At 39.2% G+C, this 24,843-nt stretch overlaps 1 protein-coding gene across 1 annotated transcript in view; it reads left to right on the plus strand.

Annotated features, from left to right (window-relative positions):
* DCC (DCC netrin 1 receptor) overlaps positions 1 to 24,843 on the plus strand; it is a gene marked incomplete at both ends in the record, with an annotated part of 1,188,726 nt that overhangs the window by 790,081 nt on the left and 373,802 nt on the right. Inside the window, one exon of the mRNA XM_079717018.1 lies at positions 10,685 to 10,841. Coding sequence (XP_079573144.1) covers positions 10,685 to 10,841 — 157 coding nt within the window. The remainder of the gene's footprint in view (positions 1 to 10,684; positions 10,842 to 24,843) is intronic.

Here is a 24,843-nt window from a genome sequence, read left to right on the forward strand (position 1 = left end):
GTATAGCACAGAGAACTATATTCGATATCTTGTAATAACCTATAATGAAAAAGAATATATATACATACACACACACACACACACATATATATATATATAAAACTGAATCACTTCACTGTACACCTGAAAGTAAAACAGCATTGTAAATCAACTATACTTCAATAAAAATTAAAAAAATAAAAACAAAATAGTTGCTTTGTGGAGGAGATAATAAGATTAATAGGATTTTTCTTTCTTTTTTTTTTTAACTTCTTTATTGGAGTATAATTGCTTTACAATGGGGTGTTAGTTTCACTTTATAACAAAGTGAATCAGCTATGCATATACATATATCCCCATTTCTCCTCCCTCTTGCATCTCCCTCCCACCCTCCGTATCCCACCCCTCTAGGTGGTCACAAAACACTGAGCTGATCTCCCTGTGCTATGTGGCTGCTTCCCACTAGCTATCTATTTTACATTTGGTAGTGTATATATGTCCATGTCACTCTCTCACTTTGTCCCAGCTTACCCTTCCCCACCCCCATGTCCTCAAGTCCATTCTCTACATCTGAGTCTTTATTCCTGTCCTGCCCCTAGGTTTTTCAGAACCTTGCTTTTTCTTTTTTAGATTCCATATATATGTGTTAGCACACGGTATTTGTTTTTCTATTTGTGACTTACTTCACTCTGTACGACAGACTCTAGGTCAATCCACCTCACTACAAATAACTCAATTTTGTTTCTTTTTATGGCTGAGTAATATTCCATTGTATATATGTACCCCATCTTCTTTATCCATTCATCTGTCGATGGACACGTAGGTTGCTTCCATGTCTTGGCTATTGTAAATAGAGCTTCAGTGAATATTGGTTTACATGACTCTTCTTGAAATATGGTTTTCTCTGGGTATATGCCCAGTAGTGGGATTGCTGGGTCATATGGTAGTTCTATTTTTAGTTTTTTAAGGAACCTCCATACTGTTCTCCATAGTGGCTGTATCAATTTACATTCCCACCAACAGTGCAAGACGATTCCCTTTTCTCCACACCCTCTCCAGCATTTATTGTTTGTAAGTTTTTTTGATGATGGCCATTTTGACTTGTGTGAGGTGATACCTCATTATAGTTTTGATTTGCATTTCTCTAATGATTGGTGATGTTGAGCATCCTTTCATGTGTTTGTTGGAAATCTGTATATCTTCTTTGGAGAAATGTCTATTTAGGTCTTCTGCCCATTTTTGGATTGGGTTATTTGTTTTTTTGATATTGAGCTGCATGAGCTGCTTGTATATTTTGGAGATTAATCCTTTGTCAGTTGCTTCATTTGCAAATATTTTCTCCCGTTCTGAGAGTTGTCCTTTCGTCTTGTTTCCTTTGCTGTGCAAAAGCTTTGACGTTTCATTAGGTCCCTTTTGTTTATATATTTTTAAATTTCCATTTGTCTAGGAGGTGGGTCAAAAAGAATCTTGCTGTGATTTATGACATAGAGCGTTCTGCCTATGTTTTCCTCTAAGAGTTTTATAGTGCCTGGCCTCACATTTAGGTCTTTAATCCATTTTGAGTTTATTTTTGTGTATGGTATTAGGGAGTGTTCTAAAAATTTCATTCTTTTACTTGTAGCTGTCCAGTTTTCCCAGCACCACTTCCTGAAGAGACTATCTTTTCTCCATTGTGTAGTCTTATGTCCTTTATCAAAGATAAGGTGACCATATGTGCATGGGTTGTCTCTGGGCTTTCTATCCTGTTCCTTTGATCTATATTTCTGTTTTTGTGCCAGTGCCATACTGTCTTGATTACTGTAGCTATGTAGTATAGTCTGAAGTCAGGGAGCCTGATTTCTCCAGCTCCATATTTCTTTCTCAAATTGCTTTGGCTATTTGGGGTCTTGGAATTTTCAAATATATTGAAATAAAAGTTATATACTGATACTACTTCCCCATCTTTTCTAACTCTCTTACTTATTGGCTTCTTGGTTAGTAAATTGATTTGTGACAGCTATTTGCATAGTAGGCAAGTCAGTCCTTTTTAATATTATTAAAAATATTGTCCCAGTTTCTAATTCATATTTCAATGTCATTTATTATGCTTTTCCATACAAAAGTTTTGGTTTCAATACAGTCATATTTATCAAGATTTTTCTTCATGGGTTCTATTTTTGTCATATTCTGAGAACTGCCTCCCCACTTGAATAGCAGAATGTATTCCCCTCTGTTTTTTCTTGAGCAGCTTTCTGATTTTTTTTTTTTCTTTTTACATTTATTTCTGGACACTCTATTCTTGTATTCTGGCCTATTCTTCTTTCTGACTCTCTTTGCAGTAGTGCACAGAAACTTTTAGCATCTCATCCAGTATCACACAGAGAGTAAGTCAGTGTGCCCTGTTTGACTCCAGTAAGCCCTTAGACTCTCACTCTCAGATCTGCCTCTTGAGGTAGAGATTTATAGATCTCTCTAGTGTAAATTTCATTCCTAAGATTACTGAGCCTTCCTGTGCAGGACAGTCTATGTTTTAGCTTAATGTAGAAAATGCTCATGTTTATTAAGGTGGTAAAATAGTCACAGCAGGGGCTGGTGCCATTTGTTTTCCTCTTTATTTTTAGGCTGTCTTTAACTGAACTCACAGTACTTTATGTGCATCATCTGCTGTATTTTGTGTCTTCATGGTCATATTGAAGAAGAGGGATGTTCACGCAACATTTTGACACTGGGAAAAATTCAGAGACAGAAGGCATTATAATGAGGTCATGTAATCAGTAGTGACCCTGGCACAGAATTCCACTGTTTTGAGCCTCCCATAATCAATAGTGACTCTAATTCCAAACTTTTTCCATATCATGTTTTCTTTAAACCCAGCTCTCACCCCTTAACTAGATAGTTAGGCTGCCATTGGGTTCCAAATTCTGTCTCAGGTTTGGATGAGTCACTTTCAAAAGAAAAAAGGGAAAAAAAGAGAGAAATAAAAAAGTAGAAAAAAGAAGAGACAGAGATGGAAGTTACTGTTGCTTCCTAACATGATAAAACCTTAGTAGTAGCAACCTTAGGGCTTAACCCATCTGCACCCTAGAAACTAATTGCCCAGCTACTAACTCATGGAGAATATAGGCTGTCTCCTAATTGCAATCCCAGGATTCTTACTTCACTTCAGAAAAAAATATGTCATCCATCATACCTCTTACTTGATGCTGATGAACATGTGAACACAGGCCAAGCACATATTTTGCTTTAGCTAGAGTAGCAACCAGGAGTCAAACTTAAAATATATACCTCTGTTATGGTGGATGAACACCTGTATCTTATATTTCAGAATTTCACATGCCTTATGTTACATTTTGAATTATTGGATAATTTTACCCGCCATAATTCAAATTGATATGGGTCTTTAGGCAAATCAACATATTGAATGATTAAAAAAAAATCTAATAAGACTTTTTAAAAGATCCATCTTTTCTGTAGGAATTAATATTGTTCTATTTAGAGTGACCAAGGAGAATACTGGCATTTGATGCACATCCACAATTTAAGATTATCTAATGTGTTTTTATTACTTAATCAATCATCTCTGGTAGTTATTCCTTTTGCTTGCCTACTTAATAGATTGGAAGAATGAATGCTGGGTTCGGGCCAATAAGCCTCTTTTATGGTTTACAGTTTTACTATCATTTTCCTCACTGCAGTATATTAAAAAAGAGAAAGGATGAGCTTACATGAGTAAGCACTCAGCTGTGGTTGCAAATTCTCCATGCTCACCATCTTACTTCCCACAGAGGGGACTGTAATAGAATTGGTCTGTCTGTCTCTCTCAGCTGTATATAGGCTTAGAAGGACACATTCAAAAAGAAACAGGGATCTAAGGAAACATCATTCATACACATTCTCTGCCCCCTGTTGTTTTGTGGTGGCTTTATAGCAGTGATATAATGTTCTGCTTGTATAAACTTAATCGAAATAAGTAATAATTTATCTTTGCTGTATATCCTCCTTTATTCATTTTATTTTTATTTCCTTTTAATTTGTTTTGGTAGCTATAAAATTCAAGGGTGAATAGCTAGGGGTTAGAGTCAAGTGTACGGCACACAGATGCTCAATAAACCTCCACATCTTGCCAGTGCCCCCAGCCTTCAGTCTCCTCACACTCATTCTCATCCTGTCCGTAGGAGACATGGCATTGGTAAACCTGTCAGTCTGAAATTATGACTCTCAAAGACACTTCAGAACATTGAAAGCAGCCCATCCTGGCAATGAGCATTGCCACGGCTATACTTACACAGTACCCTTAAATAAATAATTTAGAAATCTATTTTAAATCCCATGGACTGGGGCTTCCCTGGTGGCTCAGTGGTTAAGAATCCCCCTGCCAATGCAGGGGACATGGGTTTGAGCCCTGGTCCAGAAAGATCCCACATGCCACGGAGCAACTAAGCCCATGGGCCACAACTACTGAGCCTGTGCTCTAGAGCCTGTGAGCCACAACTGCTGAGCCCATGCGCCACAACTACTGAAGCCCGTGCACCTAGAGCCCGTGCTCCGCAATGGGAAGCCACTGCAAGGAGAAGCCCACACACCACAACGAAGAGTAGCCCCTGCTCACTGCAACTAGAAAAAGCCCGTGCGCAACTATGAAGACCCAACAGAGCCAAAAATAAATAAATAAAATAAATAAATTTTAAATCCCATGGACCGAGTTGGAAGTTTGCCATTAGTAGAACTCATTGAATCATCAAATTGGAGGGTTTTTTTTTTCTTTTGTCACTTGTTATTCTGAAACAGTAAAAGCAGTTGTTAAAAGTACCTATGCTACTAAAGAGAGTAGCTTAAACCTTTAGTTCTTCTTACGTAATTTGCAATTATCTTCAACTTACTTTTTCTTGAATTTCTTACCGGAAGAATTCAGTTACTTAACAACAACAACAAAAGAAATTAAAATGCTCTAGCACTGAGTCAATTCTTTTTTTCCCTTTCCCTTAACAACACAGACTGTCAGCTATTTTACATTGGTAGTGTCTTATTACCAAAGGAAATTGCATGGAAAAGCACTGCGTTTTAAAGCCTGCCATGTTGATTTGTGGCTTTAGAGGTATCTGATTTGTGTTCTTTAGATGTTCTCCATGGCTGGAGAAGAGAATTGCATGGCAGTCGGGACAAAGCACCATATGGTTGGGTTGAGGTGAATGATCATAAAGGCACATGAGAGATGTGAGGGGGGAGGTGTCACTTGTCAGTCTTTATCCCTAGAGGAAGCTCTGGTGACAGGGGAATGATTGAAATGGCACTTTGGGGGTCCCTGGGCATGGAGAAGGGATAAACAATGACTAGGAATTCAGTGACATAAACTCAAGGGAAAGGATGAATGCAAAGGGAGCTGGGGATTGGGTAGAAGTGTAGGTCTCCTGCAGTTGGTGAAACATGCCAGGGAGAGACATTGATGGGAGAGATGATCAAAGATGGCCTCGTAAAGCCCTGGAATAGTGACAGATGGAAAGGCTACAGTGATGAGTAAGAAAGTACAGAGAAGGAAAGAAGACCTGAAATGAAGTAAACTCTTGTAGGAGGAGACATGTGTGATGATAAAAAGGGAAAACAAAGGATGGATTTTTCTCTGCTACCTGTTAAGGGAAATAGGCACAGAGATGGAGGGGACCAAGTCCTGGCCTTGGATATAGGAAGCACTCTTAGCCCCAGCTCACTTGACCTATCAGAGCCCAGATCCTTCTTAAAGCCTTTCCAGTAGGGTGTCTAGATTTCCAGCCTGACAACTTGACATTGGGCCAGCAAAAACAGACTTTTTGCTCCCTGGATCTAAAGATAGAGAAATAAAAAATACCATTTACTGAGTACAAATCATACACTAGGGAGTGTGAGCAGCGCTTAAAGTCCATCTCTCGTCATCACTCAACCCTGCATGTTAAAGATTTTGGATCAGTTTTTAAACATGGAAAATAATCTTCAAAGAAGCTAAATAACTTCTCAAGTCCCATAGTCACAGAGTGTCAGAGCAGGGATCCAACATCATGTCTATTTAATTGCAGTTTTCTAGTCAAAATCCTTTGTTTACATAACTGATGGATTAATCACCTCCACAAACTGCTTGTGACTCTTGCTCCATTTTGGATAAACTCTTTAAAAGGTATTTCCCTAAATAAAGTGAAAATAAAGAAAGCATTAAAAGCATACAACATATGCGTTTACATATATGCAATGTACAGATTGTAAACACATTCATTCACACATGTGATGGTTGACCAGTTCTCCAGATATTATTTTTTTCTTCTCATTTTGTCTTTTGAAAAGACTGTAAACTCTGAGAGATGTAGTTATCTCTGCTAAAATGATAATACTTTCCAGAATTTGTTTTCCTTCTTATCTCTTTGTGTGACCATAGGTAATTTTTCTTAGCATACTACTTTAGCCTGGCAAATCTCTTTGATGTGTGGTCCTGGGATAAGCATCAGACTTCTTATAACAGATCCCCAGGTCAGGGCTGCACAGGTCAGGCCAAACCAGTTTTCCAGGCTTCTTTTCTGCTTCTTAATGAAAGTGTTATTGCTCTTAGAAACATTCCTATATGAATGCATGTTTTACATTGTTTGGTACATAGTTGGATTTCGGAAACATTTTCCCCTATTTGATCCAAAATGAAATATTCTTACCACTAGCCTACATTCCCTGGAAACTGCCCTCTGAGTTCAGTGTTTCACTCCACTTTGTAATTTATTAGCAGGGTAATAATGATTAGCATAACCAGCTTGCAGTGATAGCTTAGTCCCCTTCCACTACCTAATCTCAAATACCCATTTTTCATGGTGGCAAAATGAAATTTTCTAATCAAAGTCTAAACATCATCATTTCAAAAGTTTGCAAAGCCTTTCATTTAGCTAACAACTGCAAGAATGCATTGGATGCCTAGGATGTGACTAAATACAATGCACTCGATTTGGGGATTAAACTGTGGTGAACGGTTTAGACTTGGTACCTACTCTGACCAAGCATATCCTTTGGGATAGGATGCAAAAAAGTGACTAGACCACAACAGTGCAGTGTAGAACGTGTCCTGAGGGGATGCTTATTCTTCTTGTGTGAAAGCTCAGCAGAGGCACCTAAGCCAGAATGGGGATCAGTGAGGTGACTCCTAGTCTGAACTCAAGAAGCCCAGGTCAGAGCAGCAAAGCAGTTGGAGGGAGAAATTCCATCCAGCTCAGGTTCAGCACATGGAAGTAGCAGAGATAAAAGCATGAGGTTCTCATGGAACCCAGCAAGTTCAGCTTGGAGAGCTGAGAGGTAGCAAGGAACCAGGCCTGCAACTGAAGCCTTTTGAAAGTCCTCAAGGCTAGCTTCCCAACCCCAGAGACCTTCAACTGGATCCTTTATCAGGCTTAACGCTGCCCAAGACAACTGAGACAGTAGACTGGGATGGGAGGAGCCATGTTGGAGGTGGGAGGAGATAGGTTCTTGAGGATGAAGCAGGGGCAGGGAGAATTCCCGAGCTGGCCTTCCTCCCTGGAACTGGGAAATGGATTAAAACAGGCCCTCACACCTTGCCTTACATGTCCTCATCCATCCATGAATATTGAATGGATTAATTATTGGTTACATGCATTGATTTACCAAAGAAAATTCATACATGTATGATCCAACTCCATAGCACTCTTACTATAGACAGTTTATAAAATGATGAATTAAATAGGTTTCTGGGAACAGAATAGAAATGGTTTAGTGAGAAAGTGTGTTCTGATTTCTAAACAACCATCCTGCCAAAACACTTAGAACGGAACACATTTGTAAGTAAGAGACTGTCTCAAACTTTGTAATTGTCTTACATGCATGTACCTTATGTCTTCAAATTAGTTCCAGGCTCTCCCAAGACAAAATTCATGGTTTAAAAATAATTCTTCACTTCAAGAATAACCATAGGAGATTATAGACATTCAATAAATAATGGTTATTTGTTTTTAGATACTAATCCAGTAAGTTTTTTCATGTAAATATTTAGGTTTAATGAGATATGGTACAGTTCATTCATTGCTCTCATACTAACCAAAATTGACAAATGGTTTCAAATCACTATTTTTTTAGTCCACATTTCTTAGATTTATTAAAATTCATAGTACACTAGCTCAAAAGCCATGATTCTTTGAATTTTGAAAATAATGTGGAACTTTAGGAAAAAAATGTTAGTCTTTGTCATTTTCAACCATATACAGCCAAGCTTTTTTCGGTAAGCTTGTGAAATTACTTTGTGAACTATAAAAACTCCAAACTACAATTTAAATGTTATCTACTTCTCCATTTAGACAATTAAAAGCTAGAGTTTGGTGTCAAAGGAACAACAACAAGAAAAAAGTCCAAAAGGAAAAGACATAGATGTTTGGCCTTAGCACAGTTAGATGATCCTATCATTTCACTAATGTTCTCTATTTATATTTTATTTTTATCAAATCTGCCAGCTAATAAAAAGATGCAATAAATAAAGAATCTGACTGATCTGGTGGCTACATTTATAGTATTTTAGTTCTATAAAATAAAAATAGAACTATAGCATTTTAGTTCTATAAAATAAAAATAGACATGGGGAGTAACAGGGTTGGTTGTATGATGTTTAATGCAAATTAAATATTTTTGTGTTTTTATGAATATGTCTTATCATCTTTCATATGTTTCACAGGGATTGGAGGTCAGGCATTGTTAATAAGCTAAGAGAAAAATTAATGTCCATAAACACTGTATATTAAAAATCCAACAGAAAGAAAGCGTCTCTGGTATCTAGAGGGAATGTAGCTTTACAGAAAAATTAACCCAATATTGTAATTGTTATCAATGATGTTTCAATGACATCACAAAAATATTATTATTGGTTTTGAGTTTCAAAACTATCCGTTCTTTGGATTTACATTATCTTGAGAAATCACCTCCTTTTCCGGATGTTGCTATGATAAAATATTTTTAAAAGAAAAACCAAAAAACTATGTTATACTGTGGCAAATTCGCCTCTTCTTCTCCATGACAATAGATGAAGAAGCTGTAACCATGACAACAGTAATGGGCCCGGGAGATTAGGGCCAGACTGGAGATTAGGCCTCCAAGAGCAAAGAAAAGAAGTCCTGATTGGTTCTTTATTGAGACCTTATGTGATGACAAGTTACCGTTGAGAGGAAGCATGAAGGATTAGTGAGAACAAAATGATTTCTCTTGTATGAAGTAAGAAGCCATTCCTTTGTTAAAAACGTGTCCCTTCCTTTTCATATAATGACTGTTGAAATTGAGGTAAGGAGTCCATGATTAATCCTCTCCTGAGCTTTGTCTGATAAATCGAGTCCAGACTAGCTCTGTGAGAAGATACTTCGCAAGCTTGGAGCAAACAGCATCTGTGTGGACCCCCATCACCCTCCTTGTTGGCAGCCCCTGAATGGGTGGAGAAACCAACTCATTTCTGATGTGGTACCATGTATAAGCAGAGTGCTCTTGGCGGAAAAGTATCTGAAAGCTTCTTTCCTGTTCTTTGAAAACTTACCTAACTTCTTGAAAATCCTCGAAAGAGTTTTCCAAGCCATCATTGTTCACATTTTGTTTTTAAAAAATCTTTTGTTAAAAAAAAAAAAAATTGAAAGGATCCCATTTTCTTTAGAGTGGTGAGATGTATAGGTATTACATTTTTGAGAAAACATGCTATCTGTGATTTTCACCTGGATTCATTGATAAAGGGGGCATTTGCTACTTTTGAAGTGATACATTTACAGGCATGAGAATGTTTGATCAAATGGTATGAATACTTTTCATTTTAAAGTATTTTGCCAAATTGACTTCTAAAAAAGATTGTACTCGTACAAACTTCAGCTGATAACATGAAGGTGCTATACCCTAGCCAATGTTTTATATGAATGTCTTGAGAGTCGTGCTACTCTGACAGATTTTTTTTTAAGATTTTTTTTTAAATTTATTTATTTTTGGCTGTGTTGGGTCTTCATTGCTGCATGTGGGCTTTCTCTCGTTGTGGTGAGCGGGGGCTACTCTTTGTTGTGGTGTACGGGCCTCTCATTGCGGTGGCTTCTCTTGTTGCGGACCATGGGCTCTAGGTGCGTGGGCTTCAGTAGTTGCAGCATGCGGGCTTCAGTAGTTGTGGCTTGCAGGCTCTAGAGCACAGGCTCAGTAGTTGTGGCACACGGGTTTAGTTGCTCTGCTGTATGCGGGATCTTCCCGGACCAGGGATCAAACCCGTGTCCCCTGCTTTGGCAGGCAGATTCTTATCCACTACGCCACCAGGGAAGTCCCCATTTTTTTTTTTAATTGAAGTATAGTTGGTTTACAGTGTTGTGTTAGTTTCAGGTGTACAGCAAACTGATTCAGATATATATATATATATATATATATATATATATATATATATATATATATATTCTTTTTCAGATTCTTCTCTCATATAGGTTATTACAAAATATTGAGTATAGTTCTCCATGCTATACAGTAGGTCCTTGTTGGTTATCTATTTTATATATAGTAGGGGTGGAGGAGGGATAAATTAGGAGTTTGGGATTAACATATACACTCTAATACCTTTGATTCCACTTACTGTTTCTTTTCTTTCTCTTGTTCCTTCCTTTAGAATCTATGGGAAGGTACTATTCTATGTTTGCTAACGGGTCTTCTTTGCCTTCCTATGCGTTTCTTACCCATGTCCCAACACCTCTGACAGCCTCCTCTCCTTCCTCCTTAGCTATCCTGAGCTCCAGCATCCTCCCTTCTGCTCCCAGAGACGTGGTCCCTGTCCTGGTTTCCAGTCGGTTTGTCCGTCTCAGCTGGCGCCCACCCGCAGAAGCAAAAGGGAACATTCAAACCTTCACGGTTTTTTACTCCAGGGAAGGTGACAACAGGTAGGTACTACCAGTGAAATTCAGCCTAATCCACCAGGTCTTTAAATGTAGACTGTGGCGTGATGGCAGCGGGAGGTCTTGAGCAGGAACTTCGGAGACTGTGGGAAATCTCTCCTCTGTGCCCTTCACTTATTACTCAGTGGAGAGAACTTGTCTCTGTTGCCTGTGTGGGGCTTTTTTAAGGCAGGATGGTGTACAGAATCAAATTCAGTCATCTATAGAAAACTTCCTTGAGAAAAAGACAAGCATGTAAATATATGATATCAGGGTTTTTTTGTTTGTTTTTTTAATTTCCTTGAGTTTCAAAGTGGTAAGCAGAGAACAGAATTGGGCTGTGTATTGATAGAACCAAGTGTGGGAGAACCAGTGTGGCAGGGTGCAATCTCAGCTCTGTCACTGACATCATGTGATCTCAAGAAAATGACAGAACTTCTCTAAACCTTTACTTCACCCTTTAATAAAGAGGAAATAATAGTACTTACCTTGAAGGTTTTTGTTAGGATTAAATTAGGTTGCATTTACAAAGGTCATTTAAGAGTATCTAGTATTTGCTAAAAGTTCTTAATATCATTATTGTCTAGGTAAAAGTGAACTGTATGCATCTCGTTTCAGGATTACAATCTACTGTTTTTTGTTTTGGGGGGTTTTTTCTCATCATTTTTTCTTTAAGATGTTTCACAGTTTTAAGGCTTTGAAGTTTGATTTGTAAGTCTATGATAGATATTGGTTAGTTCCAATCTATAAGAATAAACTGTATGACACCCCATTTAATTAAATGTATTAAACTTATTTTATATTCTCTATTTGATCACTCTCATATCTGCAGTCTTTGTGTTTCTGCTGACTCTTCCTCATGGGGGTTTACTTCTTCCCATGTTTGAGTGATTCTTGATTGTTAAATCTAGTCCTTAGAAATTTATCTGAGGGAATTTTTGAGGCCAAGGTTTAAAGTACATTCTCAGGGGAGGATTTGCTTTACCAAAGCGAGACCACATTAAACCAAATTTTCGCTAAGGTATATTTGGTCCATACAGGTCGCATACTGATATTTTATTAGTTATCAGAAAATCCATTAAGTGTGATAACATTTGTTTTTCTGCCATTTTTAACATATCAACTTAAATAAGTAAATGTAGACTTGTGGTAAGCAATTTTTAGAGACGTTTTTGTTGTTCCAACTAAGCTAAGACTGAGACTGACATGTATTCACCAATTCTCTCATGAGGCTAATTTCACTTTCTAGTTCATCCACTGAATTTTGGTCTTTCAGGATCCTGGCTGTATGCAAGGTTCTCCAGTCAGACGTTATACCCAACTTTAGCTGCAGATTTGTTTCCTGGTCTCTTCTCCTGTTAGTTTCTAAAGCTACCAGCTCTAGACTTCTCTTGAAAGGCAAATACTCTCAGTTAAACACCGGCCCCACAAGTCAGCTTTCCCACTATGATAATTCTCTTACTTTGCTGCCAGCAAATTCCTGGATAATTTTTTTTCAATAAAAGAGATTTTGAATAATTTTGTCAGCATTTTAGGTGTGCTGTAACAGAAGGGTTTTTCACATACTATCTAGTTTGCCATACTGCTTGAAATGGAATTTTATAATATTTATCAAATGCCCATGTGATTGGTATCATTATTATATATTGTTAATTATTGGCATTTGAACTAGTATATTTGAATGTAAGCATGTTCAATGTTTGGAAATTTTTATTTAAGATTAAAGCATAAAGCCACTCTGTAAACATCTCACTTAGAAGGAATCAGAAAGCTAGGAAGCTTTCTTAATGGACCTTCCCATTCTATTTTTTAAGCATTTTGTAAGTTTCTCTCCTCATCAACTTCTGGGTTTTTTTTACGTTGCCAATTAAAGGTGATAAAAGAGATCAGAGTGTAAAAGCTGAATTTGCTTTAGAGAAACAATATATTGCTAAATCCCAAGATTCTATAGAGAAGAACACCTATTTTCAAATGTACTCAGCAGACCTACCTATGCCTCTCACACGGGGAGGGAACAGCATCATTATGTTCTTCAGTAGATGAGGATTTTGATAGGGCAACTAGTATCTTTACAAAAGAGCTGTCTGTTGACTTGGCTGAGTTCCAAGTTTCACATCTTTTCTTCTATTTTAAACCTCCTCTTATATACAACCAGTCTAAAGTGGACATCCAGTGGTACACAGGGGTTCCTGGGATGTGGCAGCTTCTTCTTTCATCCTTTCTTTATTTTAATATTATTTATTTTATTTTATTTTATTTTATTATTTATTTTTGGCTGTGTTGGGTCTTTGTTGCTGCGTGTGGGCTTTCTCTAGTTGCGGCGAGCAGGGGCTACTCTTTGTTGCGGTGCGCAGGGTTCTCATTGCGGTGGCTTCTCTTGTTGTGGAGCATGGGCTCTAGGCATGCGGGCTTCAGTAGTTGCAGCAGTCGGGCTCAGTAGTTATGGCTCACAGGCTCTAGAACACAGGTTCAGTAGTTGTGGCACACGGGCTTAGTTGCTCCGCAGCATGTGGGACCTTCCCAGACCAGGGCTTGAACCCGTGTCTCTCGCATTGGCAGGCAGATTCTTAGCCACTGCGCCACCAGGGAAGTCCCCTTCTTTCATCCTTGAATGAGGACAGCATTCATCTTCTGTAAAGTTTTCCAGCCAAAGGAAATATGACCTGTTTTATGCATCTCCATATAGGGAATATTTGGTGGGGGTGATAATGGTGGCATGGGGGAAGTAGAGAGGGAGAAGGAGAAAGAAAGGGAGAGCGTGAAGGAGAGAGAGAGACACAGAGAAAGGACAAATCTGGTGGGACCTAGTTGTTGACAAGGCTGAGCTCACACTGATCCTGACTATCACTCTTCATTCTTCTGGAGAAGAAGAGACTAGATGGGATGGCTGTCACAAGCCTTCCAGTGCCTTTGAGAACAATGGGGACAGGGAGCGGGGGAGAGCCAGGATTCAAGTGTGAGGCTTCTAGTCTCTCAAACCTTTAAACACATAATGACCTGGAGGAACCCTTCAGGATTTGAAAGGCACAGTACAGTTTGGGCTGGCTGGAGTGATATTTAGCTCAAAATGCTGCAGTGTGATGATCGGATGGCACACCGCAACTTCTCTCATGCTGCGTCTCAAAATGCTTTTCTTTCCAGTTCACAGCAGCAAAGTATATCTTTAAGTTTCTATTTTCTTTTACAATTTGACCTGACTTTAAAATGAAAGGAAAGAAATATACATATGTTCCCTAAGGTCATTCATTACCTGAAGAAGCAGGCATTTGTTTTAGTGGAATCTCTGCCACTGTTTAACTCGTGTCCTTATGAGAAGTCTCGTAAGTTCTCTGCATGCAGCTGTGAGAACAGGTAAGAATTCTTGCACCCTTGTCTTCATGTATCCACATGGCTTTCCTGGAGGCACCTTAAATTCACGCTGCCCAAAACCATACTCATTGTCTCCTCCTTAAATATCTTTTTCTTTACATTTCTTGGTTTATGTTAGTACCTTCCATCCTGTTGACCAAGCAGCAAACCCCAGGTCATATTTTATTCCTCCCTGAATCTGAGCACTGCCATTAGTCATCAGGCCACGGCTCAGCCATGGCCCCTATATTCTGTCATCTCCACCATCACTTACCTGATCTCTGACAATAGCTTCTCACCCTCTAATCCATCCTCCTCACTGTCTCGAGCTATCTTTTTTTTTTGTCTCCTTTTTTTTTTAAATTTATTATTTATTTAATTTATTTTTGGCTGCGTCGGGTCTTAGTTGCAGCACGCGGACTCTCTTGTTGAGGTGCGCGAGCTCAGTAGTTGTGGTGCGTGGGCTTAGTTGCCCTGCAGCATGTGGAATCCTAGTTCCCTGACCAGGGATCAAACCCACGTCCCCTGCATTGGAAGGTGGATTCTTTACCACTGGACCACCAGGGAAGTTCCTCGAGCTATCTTTTTGAAATACAGTTTGGATCACTGACTTCACTGCTTAAAAATGTGAAAGTGTTTCAAATTTAAATATGATAAAATTTCTGTGTAAAGACATGCACACAATAACTACCAAACTCCCTTGAATGGAAGTCTATCTCCAATCTATATATAGGTAGAGTGTAATTCCTATAACCTATGAAGATTAAAAATATACCACTAGGGCTTCCCTGGTGGCGCAGTGGTTGGGAGTCCGCCTGCCGATGCAGGGGACACAGGTTCGTGCCCCAGTCTGAGAAGATCCCACATGCCGCGGAGCGGCTGGGCCCGTGAGCCATGGCCTCTGAGCCTGTGCGTCCGGAGCCTGTGCTCCGCAACGGGAGAGGCCACAACAGTGAGAGGCCCGCCTACCAAAAAAATTATATATATATATATATATATATATATATATATATATATACCACTTAAGTCCAAGTGGCTGGGTTTGGAAATGGTACTACTATTTTATCAGACATGTGAGTTTTGTGTATTTAATTATGTAAAAACCAGGAAGAGCATCTCTCTGCTGTGGTGGACAAAGGGAAGATGAATGCTACCTGTTAGAATTGCTGTGAGAACTAATTGAAAGAATTCAAGTAAAGCATCACTGCTTTACTGCACAAAGGCAGTCACTGCACCAAGGCAGAGGGTCTCAGAATAGTGTGAGCTCAAAGACAATATGGAAGAGAGGCTGAAAATAAGGCCCAAAGGTAATGGTGGTAACAGTAATAACTAACAACAATGGATTTCCATTTTTTTTATATGAACCATTTATTTTCAAAGCTGCTCACTGTTTCCTGCTAATCAAACCATTTTATCCTTTACTCATCTATTGATATCTTCCTTACCTTTCAAGCCCATGGATCCTTCCTCCGTACCCTCTGGCATAGTCATTCCTGTGGTCATACCATGGTCCTTGTCAACACCAATCTCTGCAGCCTCTCCATGATCTCGATTTCAAACCTCATACTTTCATCTCAGTCTCTCATTTCCCTACCTTCCGTTTAAGACTCTGATTCCATGGGGACCTACAATTCATTGATTCTATGGCATTTCCATTGTCCCTCATCCTTCATGTTTTCCTTCATTTGTTAAACAGCTAAAACCCCATGGCCAATGATTATAAAGACTGACATACAGCAGTGTTTTGCTTGTTACTGTCTCATTTAATATTAACTTCTTGGCCAAAATCAACTCAAGTAAATGTAATTTTCTACCTACCTTTTCTTGCACTGTTGTAGCTGAATATACCTGGAAGAAAATATGTAGCTTTGCTGACTAGTCTTGAAATTCATAACTACTTATCTGAAGTTGCCTCTTCATGGTGCTGGGGGTTGCATTGCACATAGCAGTCAGCCTCTCTCACACACGATCCTAATGATATTTCCTACCTTTTCCTCTCTTCTCAAATCTCCAACACCTTCCCTCTTTCCCTCACTCTTAACTGACCTTGCTTCTAATCTCCTGGAAAATAGTAGCAATCACAATAAAAGTTGTACCAGCTTCCATGTCTGATTTACCTAAGTGGGTCTTTAAGCATATAATCTGTCTTTCCTCAAAGTGCTATAAAAGAACTGCCCATGCTCTTAACAGGGCCAAACATTCACTTATGCACTAGATCCCATCCTTTCTTGAAAACCAAAGAACAAAGCTTCAGCCCAGTGTTTCTCCTCGTCATTGTTGTTTCCCACCTAGGGGTATCATGCCCGTCAGCAGACAAGCATGTATTTGCATTTCCCATCTCAACAAATCATCCGTCTCAATCCCATTTCTCTCTTCCTATCACTTCATTCTATTCCCTTTTATAGCAACATACCTTGAGTTGTCTAACTTCACTCCAATACCTTACCTCATATTCCAGTTATGATTCTGTCCCTAGTATTTCACTGAAACTGTTCTTATCGAGGTTTACCAGGTGACATCCATGTTGCTAAACCCAATAGTCAATTCCTGGTCCTCTCATTACTTGGATAGTTAGCAAATTTTGTCACATTCGATCACTTTCCCTTTCATTGAAACATACTCTTCCCTTGGATTCTATTACGTACGTTCTCCTGGTTCTTTCCAGTCCCTCTGGCCACTCATTTTAGTCTCTTTTACTCCTAATCTCCCTCACCTGTACTGAATTGCCCTAGGACTCAGGCTTTGGAAATCTTGCATCATCCAGTTTGTGACTTTATATTCTGTCACTATGTTGATGTCTTCCAGATTTGTATATCTGGCCCTGACGTTTTACCTGCAATTCTGAATCGTATATCCAAATTCCTGCTTGGTTTCTCAACTTTGATGTATCATGAGCATCTAAAACTTAAAAACAAAACTAAATACCCATTTTCCTTCAGCCTCAAACCCTTTCCAAAACTTTATCATTCCAGAGGTTCCTCCATCTCAGTGTAATCTGCATATTTCTCATTACTCAGGCCAAAGTCCTTGGAGTCATTGTTAGGTCCTCTCTTTTTCTCACACTCTATATCAAATCCATCATCAAATCTTGACAGTACTGTCAACATATCTCCTGAATCCTTGATACAATAGGATACCTGATATTTGCTACAAAATAATACTGAAAGACTGGCTTTTGTGATTTATTTGAGCTGAGTGATGGGAATAAAGTGGTTCATCCTATCATTCTGTCTAATTTTGTATTGCTCAATATTTTCCATCATAAAAAAGAAGTCGAATAAATCAATGAAAATAAAACATAGATGGAATCCTACCACTTTTTACCTCTTTTTTACTACGATCAGGTCTCATGTGAACTATTGCTCTAACCTCTCAAGGTCTATTCTTACCATACCAGCTGGAGTTAACCTGGAGTTAACACAAGTTAGATTGTGTCCCTTCTCATCTTCAAAACCCTCCAATGACTTCCTGTCTCATTCAGAGAATAGTCAGAAATCCTTCCTGATCTGGCCCCCTTTCACCTCCCCAACTTCATCACTTCCTGTGTTCACTGTTTTCTTACTTGCTCACTCCTCTCCGGTCTCCCTGGCTTCTCTGTATTTCCTATATATACCAAGAATCCTTCTCCCTCAAGACCTTTGTACTAGGTCTTCAGTCTGCCTAGAATGTTCCTTCCCTCAGACATCCACATGGATCGTTCTCTAACTTGCATTAAGTCTTTGCAGAAATGGTACTTTCTCTTGGAGGTTTTACCTGACTGCTAGCAGCTTTCCCAGTGTCCTTTTTTATTCTTATTTTTCACCACTGCGTTATTACGTTTTAGTTATTGTTTCCTGAATCCCCTTTCTCGCCACCAGAATATAAGCATTATGTGGGCAAGGATATTTTTATCACTTTTATTCATTGAGCTATTCTCAGCACCTAGAGCAATACCTAACCCAGAGTAAACACTCACAGAATACTTGTTGAATTGAAGCTCCAACTGAAATATCAATCACCATGTGAAACTCTACATGGTCCTCCAGGTCAGAAGTCATCAATTTCTCCTTTATCCTCCCCTTTCACTTAGATTACATCACTATTGTAGCGTGTGGCACCTTGTATCTGGTTTTGTGTTAGTTTGAGTACATGTGTGTTTCTCTCCCCAGTGATTGAGACTAGATCTTATTTATAATTCCATAGCCAAGTGTTTAGTCTCCTGACTTCTATAGACGTTTACTGATTGGAACTGATATGATAAAAGTGGCAGAGAGACAAATGTGATATTCTTAATAGATTTTTTCTCAACCAGTAAAGCAAATTGTGTTACTGAGGAAGATGAAAAGCTGACTGCAATTCAATAAAAACTTTTAAGTGGAGAAACAAAAAGTTGATTTTGAAATTTGATTCCAATATCTTTGTTCATTTTCTGTTTTCTGGCTCTCAACTAGAACAAATATATGCCATATGTCTCTGAGCGATTAGCTGTGATGCTTGTTTGCTCATATAGGTTTATTTAGCCCCTTAACACAATAGCTTTTTAAAAGGTAGTGGATTTAACACGTGCCTCAGATTTGCAATGGCTTTGTCAGGCAAAGTACTCTAGCTCAGATTATCATTAATCTATCTGACTGGTTAATGGTGTCAATAATGCAAGTGCCACAGTTAACATTTTTTAATCAGCCCCTCAGGAGCTTTCATTTCATAAGTCAGAGGACAGCATAAATTCTAGAACCTGAAAGCCAGAATTCACAGAGACGCAATTGCTTCGCAGATATCCAGCTGTCTCCTACCAGTACCTAAAAATCGTTAGAATGGAAAGTGATCTTCGGAATCATAGCCCAACTTCCTGCTACTTAAACATCTAGAGATTGATGCCAAGGGAAGGGGTCATTTGCATCCCTAAGGCCACAGAGTGAGCTTCCATAATGAGAGCAAGCATTTATTGAGCACTCACTGTGCCAGGTACCAGGCTAAGCATCTTATATAAATTATCTTATTTCATCCTTACAGCAAAACGTTATCCAGATGAGGCTTATAAAGAGGTTTACACCTCTGTTATATAGCTAGCAAGAGCTAGAACCAGGATTGAATGCAGGCCTGACTCCAAAACAGGTGTTCTCAATCCCTATACCTGCTTGTTTCCAGCAGTTAGTGGATTAATCTAGAAGATAACCCAGCTTTCTTGATAGTTTCAGACTTATGACATGGATTTCTTCTGTAGGCTTCTTTCTGATACTTTTCTGATTCAGTGGCAAAGTTAATCTGCATCATTTATCTACTGTATATAAAACACAGGAGCAAACTTTTTATGTGTGCATAGAACGTTATACCATCCATTCAGTAATCTAAAATTATGTTTGGAGGGTGACTCAGTGTATTCACAAGGTTAAGGCTTTGGGGCTGTGAAATTGAAAGGCCTGGGTTGCAATCCCAGCTCAGAATTTTACTAGCTGTGTGGCCTTGGGGCAATTACTGGTGCCTTCATTTCCATACTAATAGTACCTGATATGTAATGTTGTGATGAATATTAAACAAAGTTAAGAAAAAGTGCCTAAAACACTTGCTCATTGCCTGGTACACTGAAAGCACTCAACTTTTTGTTATTTAGTGCCACGTGCTAACTATGGTGTAGGTTGGAAGTGAACAATCAGTGAAATACAGGTATTTCCCAATTCATATTTAGGGAGAACTTTATCACTTTCACAAACATTAGCCCATTTGATCCTCAGATAAGGCAGACATGATAATCTCTATTTTACAGATGAGCTTGTGTGGCTCAATTGAGAATGTCTACAAAGCATTGCCTAAGAAGCTGCACAACTAGGAAATATTAGAAGCAGGATTTAAATGCAGGTTTCTAGTCCAGTGATCTCTTTGCTATACCACACAAAGTAAAAGATATTTCCTAAAAGACATACATATAAAGTACTGCGGGAGTTCAGATGAGAGAATTAAAACACTTTCATAGGCATCATTCAGTATAATCCTCACAATAATCCTGTGAGTTGGGCAGATAAGGGACTGGTATCTTCTTTTTGCAAATGAAGCAGGGAAGGCTCCAAGATAGCCCCTGACTTGCTCAAGGTCACACGCCTGTTTTGTGGCAGAACAAAGACGGGACAGGGCCTTCCAACTTGCAGCACTGTATGCTTTACCTGGTTTTATGCCACCTCAGGAAACCCCTGCTCACTGCTTGGGATTAGAGACCAGCTTTTCATGATTGCCGTGAAGGATTCATTTTAGAATTCATCGTGCGTTACATTTCCAACACGGTATTTACGTATTTTCCCTGCTCCTCAGTTGAGGACCGGGCAGCAGATGAAGCTCATTATGAAGGGAGTGTGTTGTGATGGAAAGAGAACAAGACTCAGAATCCAACCACTTTCTGGCTCTGGCTTAAAGCAGGGCAGGGTCAGCCCTCCTCTCACTCCGCTTCTCTGCAAAATGTAAAACCCTGTGAGTGGTTTAATTTTTCCCATGGCCTTGATGCGTATTGCAATATAAAAACCTGTCATCGACAGTTTCCACATGTAAATGAACAACCCATTATTCACTTGTGAGTCGACAATGTGTCCAGAACTGTGTGGGAAACGATCGAGAAGGGAATAGTCTTCTTGGAAACAGTTTAGTCGTGTTTAGTAGGTGGACAAGACTAGGTGTATCCGTGGAGATGGAGCAGTGACAGATCTAGAGATATTTAGGAAGCAAAATGGACAGCACAAGGTAAAAGACTGGTCATTAATGGTGAGACAGAGGGGGTTTTCAAGCATAGTTCAGAGGTTTCAGCTTATTTAGATGGACAGATGGTGGGGCAATTTGCTGAAATTAGGATGCTGGAAAAGATCCAGGTTTGAGAATGAAGGTCAGAAATTCAGTTTCAGACACGTTGTGTTTGACATACCTTACAACATTCAAGTTGGAATGTCAAGCAGAGCCTTGAAAATAGGAACCTGGGGCCCAGAGGAGAAGTTTGGGTTGGAGATAACATATCAGGAATTTGTCAGCATGTAGATGATAACAGCAGTTGGGAAGGAGGAGATGGGCCATCCCCATAAAACAAAATGAGAAGAGAGCCCAGAACTGACGCATATTTATGAGGGGAGCACTGGCTGGAACTAAACCAAATAAATAATTTGAATCCAAAACTTTGCTTTTTCTATGAAATGGTAGCTTTTTTATTTGTTGTTGCGGTAGTTATTGGATACAGTAGTCTTTTGGATGTGTCCTAGGTGCGGCAACAGAGATTATGTTAAGGCAAAAAATTTTAAAGCCTGTTCCTCAGACCATATGTGTGTGTCTTTGTTTTTTTTTTTTTAAACAATTCAAGTAAAAACAATTTTTAACCAAACTTTAGTGGAAATGCCTCTGACCAAGAAGATGATCTCTGTTCCCCCATCATGCTTTGTCTGGGGGTGGATCACCTCTGAACCTACTTTCCCTTCAAGATAACACTGATTCCAAAGTCTGTGGTTCTGGGGTAAGAAAGGGTGTGGCATTTGGGTGGTTGTTGCCGCTGTCACTTTGGGCCCTATTTCAGTGACCAGCATACTTCTGCTTTGAAATCCTCTCATCACTGCACCCTTCTTGCTCTCACTGAGGAAAGAAAAATGAAAGTGGAGTGGATCAAAGGATGTTAAAAAAGCTTTCCATTAAAAATACCATAGGTCCTTTCTTACAAAGGAACATTAATAGAAGTCTTCCTTCTTGAAGCAACTAATTAGGCATTTGGTACATCAAGACAGGGTTTGTTGCTCAGCTCACAGTTGTGACTAAATGTTAACACCCCGCTATACTTAGCCCTTAGGAGGATATGTGTTTTCTTAATATGTATGCTGGAGACAGGTTACAAATGATCCACTAAGAAACAGAACCATCGTAATCTGTAAATTGTGTTTACTTCTGAAATGTAAATACAGAAGGGCTGAATTCAGCTAACACACACACACACACACACACACACACACACACACACACGTAATTTTCTATTCCAAGTGAAGAATATTACATTAAAAAAAAAAAAGAACTTCTTTTAGTAGATCTCACTACACATCATGAAAATGAGACCCAGGAATGTGGAGTGGCATCTGAAGGCCACCTGAGTAAGTTGAGATGGAACACAGAACAGAACCCAGCTCTCTAAGGATTTCTGAGATCACACTATGTGAAGATGTTATCCAATTAGTCTATTAAAATTTTTACATTTATTTAGGCATTCATTTTTTTTTAAATGTGAGCACCAGCAGTATAGGCATTCTTTATCTGCAGTGGGTATATAGACTGAGTGTCAATAAAATATGAATGGAATATGACTTCTCTTCTAAAATAGTTCACAGCTGAGTCAAAGAGGCAGACCTGTCTGTCAACACAACGTGATACGGGCTGCAGTAGACGTGTAAATCAAGAGCCACAAAAGCACAAAGGAGATAATATTTTATGCTGCTTGAATCAGAGGACATGATGGTAGGAAAGCTCCAGGCAGGAGATTTCCTTTGAATTGGGTTTGAAGGATGAATGAGCTTTTGCCAAACTGAGAAGGAACTGAGTCAGGAGAAGGTAACTCCACGATAATCAAAATAAAGCAAAACAAAATTAATGAAAGTCAGAATGACAAAGGTAGGGATGGATAGTGTTGTGGAGCTGAGTGACCCGTTGCAGATGAGTGCATAAAGGTTTGGGCCACATCTTGAAAGTCTTTGAATCTTGTCCCAAGGAGTGGAGATTGTATTAATGATAGAATGGCAGCCAGCATGATGTTTTGGTCATGGAGTTGACAGATGATGTATGTTAGAAGACTGTCTCTATCAACAGAAGACAGAAGTGGGAGGGCCAATGACAAAAAACTAGGAAAAGCTATTATAATGCAATACATTGCAAGTAGGAACCAGAGCAGGGGCCAGATCCAGGCACAGGAGAGTGTAGCCTAACCAGAGTTAGGTTTCAATGCATACTGCTTAAGGGTGCATTCCATGCCACCATGTTTGACTCCCTGAATCAAAATGTATCAGCATCTAAAAAGACTTTAAACAAAATGCCTCATCTCAGCAAAGTAGCAGAAGTATTGTTACTGGGTCAGAATGTAAGCTTTTAGAACACAGTAGTTATTTTCCAAGAAACCTCAACCAAGTAACCCAAAGCAACCAAGAACCAGAATTTACAAGAAAAAGATGCTTCTTACTAACACAGTCTTCTTGGTCCCCATGTAAAGGTCAAAGAAAGCAAGCTGCCTACATCTTTTTCAGCCAGCAGAAGGAGACAGACTTTATAATTTATTCTCTCTTTGGATGTTCAGTGAATGAATTTGCAGTGAATGGATTCTAGAAAGCCCAGGTGATTTACTTCCTTTACTTCAGTCAACTTTATCTTGAACTTGCCTGAACCCCACATTACCAACTCAGAGTCAAGGAGAAAAGAAATGGAGTAATGACGCTCTGTCTGACAGTACATCTACCAACACAGACCATGACGCTAAGCTCTGCGGATCTGAGGGGTAAATTATGTCTTCAGAGTTATAGGAGAGAACTTCATGGAGAAGCAGCCTGGGCCCCTGCTGCTTTCCCAGGAGTGGTTGGTGTGGTGACAGTCACGACACCCGAACACAGTAACTGGGCAAAGTCCTGACGTCTACTGTTCTCTGTTCTTCAGAACCTAGTGTGGTATCTGCCCACTTACAGAGGATCATGGGCTAGAGTGAGCTAGACAAAATCCTAATTACTAACTGTCTAAACACATAAACACAGAGATTATGGAGAGTTTACTTTATGTGGCTGGCATTGCCCTATTGTGGAACCAGAGAAACAAGAGTAACAAACTGCCCTTCCACATTTAGATTTTACTTACTTGTTGGGAAATGATGTGCGATAGTTTGTTTTCAGCTGTTAAAGAACAAATGGGGTGATCAAAAGCCACCTGCGAATCTTTGAAGAAACCTGTGAAGGGTGACATGGCAGGAAATGCCATTGTCTTAGAATGCATTGGTATCACGTTTGATGTTGCCCCAGTAGGACCCAAGAAAGCATCAGAGCTTGCACCTGAGAAATCTGAGGCTCAGATAAGTTAACGAGAAAGCCAAGACAACAGCCCAGCAGCAAAGCCCAGACACCAGTGTGGACATCAGATATCACGGGGCTGTCCAGCTATGCTGTGGAGCTCGGAGCACACCTATTCCTTCTCCGTTGCGGTCAGCAAAGCCTCTTCCCTTTAAAAAATATTACCAGTTTCATTACTGAAACTTGTTCAGTGCCTCTAGTTATGACTACACTTTTTTATTGAAGTATAGTTGATTTACAATCTTGTGTTAATTTCTGCTGTACAGCAAAGTGATTGTTGTACATATATATATACATTCTTTTCCATTATGGTTTATCACAGAATATTGAATATAGTTCCCTGTGCTATACAGTAGGACCTTGTTGTTTATTCTATATACAATAGTTTGCATCTGCTAATCTCAAACTCCCAATCCATTCCTTCCCCACACCCCACCGTTGACAACCACAAGTCTGTTCTCTATGTCTGTGAATATGACTGCTTTTTTGATTTGACTTATCTCTGTAAACAAAATTAATCTGACAGAAAATATCAATATTTATGTCTTTTTCTTCATGATTGTACCTCATTAATTTCTTTAGATTGAGGAAAGGTCCTCTTTTTGAACTCAAGAACCCTTATTTCCTATGAG

Source organism: Hyperoodon ampullatus (assembly GCF_949752795.1).
Source record: "Hyperoodon ampullatus genome assembly, chromosome: 13".
In the NCBI taxonomy this organism is placed as follows: Eukaryota; Metazoa; Chordata; class Mammalia; order Artiodactyla; family Ziphiidae; genus Hyperoodon; species Hyperoodon ampullatus.